The 6,000-nt window shown below is 55.0% G+C and overlaps 1 protein-coding gene across 4 annotated transcripts in view; it reads right to left on the bottom strand.

Moving 5' to 3' along the window:
* Window positions 1-1,296: 1,296 nt before the first annotated feature.
* Window positions 1,297-6,000, bottom strand: part of ARSA (arylsulfatase A) — a 158,896-nt gene continuing 154,192 nt past the window's right edge. For 2 of the 4 annotated variants that reach the window (XM_075599241.1, XM_075599243.1), the window contains exons 8-9: window positions 5,150-5,252; window positions 1,297-4,878 (exon numbers count right to left, since the gene is read on the bottom strand). In XM_075599241.1, the coding sequence (XP_075455356.1) occupies window positions 4,562-4,878; window positions 5,150-5,252 (420 nt within the window). In that variant the 3' untranslated portion in view covers window positions 1,297-4,561. The remainder of the gene's footprint in view (window positions 4,879-5,149; window positions 5,253-6,000) is intronic. The other 2 variants (XR_012801584.1, XM_075599242.1) reach the window with 2 other exon arrangements.

Here is a 6,000-nt window from a genome sequence, read left to right as displayed (position 1 = left end):
ATGGTCTTATCAGAATATGGGACCGCTTGCTGCGAGGTGAAATTGCGTCAATCCACGGAAGAGGATCTCCTTTTCTGCTCGGGTGCCTGCTTGCTGCACACTTCTTGCTGCTTTCTCCCAGAGTTCAGCCGATCAACTCCTCCTGTGACGTCACCGCTTGTTCTCCACAGCTACGGTGTCTCAGTAATGCCAAAAGACCTCCTCAAGAAAAGAACTTTGTCTACAATCACAATTAAACCATTCCTCAGCGCCACAGGAGGTGTCTTTCCCCTACGTTACCAAATCTGGGTAGGAGATTCCAGATTCACTTCTTTGGGCAGCTCCAGGACTACCTTGGACTCTATATCACAGGTTTTTTGTAATTCATTGTAATTCATTGTTTGCATGAGCGCTATTGTTCACCTTTATTTTCACTAAGTGTTATACCTTGTCTGTTATTTGTATCATCCTGTGTGTTCTCCTTCTTTAAGGAATAAACTATCTTTATTATATCTAAGTCGTGTTCAATTCAAACCAGATATTTGGTGTATATTATTCCCTGTCACAAGCTACCGTGACAGACACCGACAGCAGGGACCTGTCCCCTCCACCGCAGGGTGACACAGTCGGCAGGGAGCTGTCCCTCCCACCGCAGGGTGACACAGAGCAGGGAGCTGTCCCTCCCACCGCAGGGTGACACAGTGACACACAGCAGGGACCTGTCCCTCCCACCGCAAGGTGACACAGACAGCAGGGATCTGTCCCTCCCACCGCAGGGTGACACAGTGACACAGACAGCAGGGATCTGTCCTCCCCCCGCAGGGTGACACGAACAGCAAGGACCTGTCCCTCCCACCACAGGGTGACACAGTGACAGACAGCAGGGATCTGTCCTCCCACCGCAGGGTGACACGGACAGCAGGGACCTGTCCCTCCCACCACAGGGTGACACAGTGACACAGGCAGCAGGGATCTGTCCTCCCCCCGCAGGGTGACACGGACAGCAGGGACCTGTCCCTCCCACAGCAGGGTGACACAGTGACAGACAGCAGGGATCTGTCCTCCCACCGCAGGGTGACACGGACAGCAGGGACCTGTCCCTCCCACCACAGGGTGACGGCGACACACAAAGCAGGGACCTGTCCCTCCCACAGCAGGGTGACACAGTGACACACACAGCAGGAATCTGTCCCTCCCACCACAGGGTGACGGTGACACACACAGCAGGGACCTGTCCCTCCCACAGCAGGGTGACGGTGACACACACAGCAGGGACCTGTCCCTCCCACTACAGGGTGACACAGTGACACATGGACATTTTATGATAACTGGTATTTTACTCATTTTCTTCAGTTTGTAAAAAAATTAGAAAACAACCAGGAGACCCATCTTCTCAGGGGGCAGAATCAGAGGAAGATCAGGGTAATTGCACCCTGAAAATCATTGGGAGTGAGAGATTGGGAGGGTGAACAGGGGAGGGTGAGGAGAGCAGGGGGTGAGGAGAGAGTAGGAGGGTGAGGAGAGAGCAGGGAGGGTGAGGAGAGAGCTGGAAGGGTAAGGAGAGAGCTGGGGGGTGAGCAGATGACGGGGGGTGAGGAAAGAACAGAGAGCAGAGGGGGTGAGCCGAGAGGGCGGGGGGGGGGGTGAGGAGAGAGCTGGAGGGGGGGAGGGGGTTGAGCAGAGAGCAGAGGGGGTGACCCGAGAGGGCAGGGTGGGGGGAGTAAGGAGAGAGCTGTGAGATGGGGGGTGGGGGTGAGGAGAGAGCTGGCAGAGGTGAGGAGAGAGCAGACGGGGGTGAGGAGACAGCTGGGGGGGTGAGGAGACAGCTGGGGGGGTGAGGAGACAGCTGGGGGGGGTGAGGAGAGAACAGGCAGGGGTGAGGAGAGAGCTGGGGGGGTGATGAGTGTAGAAGGAGAGGGGGGTTGGCCCGGTATTAAAGGGGTTGCACCCCACATGGCCACCCCCTGACCTCACAAGGGAGGCAAGGGGTTACCTGGACTGCGGTCCAGGAATGTGGCTTACACCTTGTCATGTCAGGAAAATGTATGTTCCTCTGTTTCATTATAATCCTGTATTCTAATGTTTTAAAGTGCATTTCTGTATCTCCAGTTCTGTAGGTCGCAGAGAGTTGATATTTGGCCAATATGTGGAGTCACTGTAGGCATTAAGAACTGGCAAATTTCGACCCACTGAGCCCACCAGAATGGAACTTATTAATATGTGTAGATATTAAAGTTTATATGTATGGTATTTTGGATCTGCTCTGAAAATGCAGACCATCTGCTATGCTAATAGGTCATGAAGGGCAGCAGGCTGATTGCGCCTATGCACTGTGATCAAAAGTTAACTGCCCGGATTGTTTACACTAAGTACTAATCAACAGACCAGTACTAATCAACAGTCTCTGCCACTCTAATTGTTACCTGAGGGTGGAGAATCATCAAACTGGAGTGGTTTGTAAGTGTTATGTCTACACCTACAAACAATGCAGATACTTCATTTGGTAAACTGGTCGTCGCCCCTGATTTAATTATGGGGCTACCCATAGAGTCCCAGTACACATGGGTTAATTAGCTGGGGGGCATGGGTTAATCTGTGTCTCCACGTTAGGGATTGGATACAGATAATTGTTCACCAATAGTCTGTATTCAATGTTAAGAATAGGGTTACACAGGTATATAAACTGTGTCAACCCTACAGTTTTTAGTTGTGCTTCTGATACCATCTTGAATGTCACCGGATTGCTGGAGAATTGCTAGCTGATACTTCTCCATCCCCCAACCCTAAGTAAGTGTTACCTTCTTGTCTGTTAATTGTACTATATTGCTGTTTTCACCTTTTTTTAAGGAATAAATATATTTTATTATATCTAAGCCTCGTTCAGTTCAACCCAGATATTTGGTGTTCATTATATCTTGTCATAAGCTACCGTGACAATGAGACAGCTTTGGGGGGGTGGGGAGACAGCTGGGGGGGGGGGTGAGGAGACAGCTGGGGGGGAGAGGAGACAGCTGCGGCGGGGGTGAGGAGACAGCTGGGGGGGTGAGGAGATAGCTGGGGAGGTAAGGAGAGAGCAGACAGGAGTGAGGAGAGAGCTGGGGGGGCGAGGAGAGAGCAGGGGGGTGAGGAGAGCAGGGGGTGGGGAGAGAGCAGGCGAGGGTGAGGAGAGAGAAGGCGGGGGTGAGCAGAGAGAAGGCGGGGGTGAGCAGAGAGCAGGGGCGTGAGGAGAGAGCAAGGGGAGGTGAGCAGAGAGCAGGGGGTGAGGAGAGAGCAGCGGGAGGTGAGCAGAGAGCAGGGGGGTGAAGAGAGAGCAGCGGGAGGTGAGCAGAGAGCAGGGGGGTGAGGAGAGAGCAGCGGGAGGTGAGCAGAGAGCAGGGGGGTGAGGAGAGAGCAGGGGGAGGTGAGCAGAGAGCAAGGGGGTGAGGAGAGAACTGGGGGGAGATGAGAGAGCAGGGGGGTGAGGAGAGAGCAGGGGGAGGTGAGCAGAGAGCAGGGGGAGGTGAGCAGAGAGCAGGGGGGTGAGGAGAGAGCTGGGAGGGCGGGATGAGGAGAGCTGGGGGGGCGGGATGAGGAGAGAGCTGGGGGAGCGGGGGTCAACCCCAGAAGAGCAGCAGAGGAAGGACGGCCAGATACAGCTGGTATCGGAGGTGGGCAGCAGTGGCTGGTTTGGGAGTACAGGTCATGGTGTCCCTCCCATCTCACAGTGGCAGCAGGACGGTTTGGGGGTACAGGTCAGGGTGTGCATCCCATCTCACAGAGGCTGGTTTGGGGGTACAGGTCATGGTGTCCCTCCCATCTCACAGCGGCAGCAGGACGGTTTGGGGGTACAGGTCAGGGTGTGCATCCCATCTCACAGAGGCTGGTTTGGGGGTACAGGTCAGGGAGTGCCTCCCATCTCACAGAGGCTTGTTTGGGGGTACTGGTCAGGGTGTCCCTCCCATCTCACAGCGGCAGCAGGATGGTTTGGGGGTACAGGTCAGGGTGTCCCTCCCATCTCACAGCGGCAGCAGGATGGTTTGGGGGTACAGGTCAGGGTGTCCCTCCCACCTCACAGAGGCTGGTCTGGGGGTACAGGTCAGGGTCGCCTCCCAACTCACAGAGGCTGGTTTGGGGGTACAGGTCAGGGTCACCCTCATCTCAGAGTGGCTGGTTTGGGGGTACAGGTCAGGGTCACCTCCCATCTCACAGAGGCTGGTTTGGGGGTACAGGTCATGGTCGCCTCCCATCTCACAGAGGCTGGTTTGGGGTACAGGTCAGGGTCGCCCTTCAATCTCATAGCGGCTGGTTTGGGGGTACAGGTCAGGGTGTGCCTCCCATCTCACAGAGGCTGGTTTGGGGGTACAGGTCAGGGTGTGCCTCCCTTCTCACAGCGGCAGGGCGGTTTGGGGGTACAGGTCAGGGTCGCCCTTCAATCTCATAGCGGCTGGTTTTGGGGTACAGGTCATGGTCGCCTCCCACCTCACAGAGGCTGGTTTGGGGGTACAGGTCAGGGTCGCCTCCCATCTCACAGAGGCTGGTTTGGGGGTACAGGTCAGGGTGTCCCTCCCATCTCACAGCGGCAGGGCGGTTTTAGGGGTACAGGTCAGGGTGTGCCTCCCACCTCACAGCGGCAGCAGGATGGTTTGGGGGTACATTGGGGGTTACAGCAGGGTCTCAGCACTGGGTCCTTGCCCTTGTCGGTCTGGCTCTCCGCATACCCCATGCTGCGTTGGAATTGATCTCGTTCCTGCAGCATCTTATTCAGCAGTGGCACCAGGTCCTGGGGGACCCCCCTCTTCAGCAGGTCATAGTTCTCCGCGGGGTCCGTGTGCAGGTCAAACAGCAGAGGGGGGTCGTGAGCGGTCAGACGTGCGGTCACATGACAGTCTGCGTCCGGGGTGGTCTCACTGTGAAACGCTCCTACATCCAAGAGAGGGCCAGAGTCACAGAGTGATCACCCCCTCACCCCCCTCCCCCCCTCCAGGGATCAGCTTGGAGTAATTACCACCCCCCACCTCCTGAGGATCAGCTTAGGGCAATTATCACCACCCCCTCCCAGGAACCAGCTTGGGGCAATTATCCCCCTCCCCTCCCACTCCCCAAGAACCAGCTTGGGGTAATTTTCGGCCACTCTACCACCCCATACTGGTAACTACCCCCCGGACACAGGTTCACAGCAGTATATACTCACCCTGGGTATAGAAATGTGCCTTGTACCTCCCCAGTCTCAGGGCGTAGATTCCGCGCTCGGGGTCAGGTGACGGGGGGTAATAGTGCACAGTAGTCCGGGGACTCTGCGGGTTACATGCGGGAGTTACCATCAGCTCCTGTCCCAGCACCAGTACATATTACACGCGTGTAACACATGTTCCTACGCACAAGATGCTGGGAGTAAGATGGCGGTGTGCTGCAGCCCTAGGAACCGCTTCTCCTCCGGGGGCGTCAGGCTGTTCTCCTGAAACTCTCCGACGCTTTCACTCTCCCCTGGATCCGAGGGTCCGTCGCTGGAGGGGGCCCACGCGTGAGGCTCCTGTTCCTGCTGCTAGCAAACACCGAACGCTGAACGCCGAACGCCGAACGCTGGTGCGTCGCCTGCGTGCGATCTTACTCACAGAATCGCGTGCGTAGGATTCCAGTTTAACAGACTGGACCAGTTTCTGCTTATTGTTCTTATTTATATCTTTTATTGTAATAAATTAGCTCTCCTTTTCCAGCCGTGCTTTCATTGTCTATTGTTCTAGTTGTTGTGTGTCCTGTGTTTGTGTTACATGTTTGTTTGATCACCAGTATTGCACTATTATTTCATGTTTCACGAGTCAGTTAGCCGTGGACTCACCCAACATTGGAAACACAGAGGTTAAAGCACAGCTTTGGAGTTTCCTCATTTGGACTTTATCAGACTGATTTTGAACATTTTAGGCGCGGGTTTGTATTATATACATTATGTAACGGCGTGCCAGACAATATCAGTTTAACAACTAACCAATGACGAGACTGGTTTCATGCAATGTTAAGGATATTAACTCCCCAATTAAAAGGGAC

Source organism: Ascaphus truei, chromosome 5 (genome assembly GCF_040206685.1).
Source record: "Ascaphus truei isolate aAscTru1 chromosome 5, aAscTru1.hap1, whole genome shotgun sequence".
Taxonomy (NCBI): Eukaryota; Metazoa; Chordata; class Amphibia; order Anura; family Ascaphidae; genus Ascaphus; species Ascaphus truei.
The sequence above is the reverse complement of the archived record's forward strand: the minus strand, read 5'-3'. Positions and strand labels throughout refer to the sequence as shown.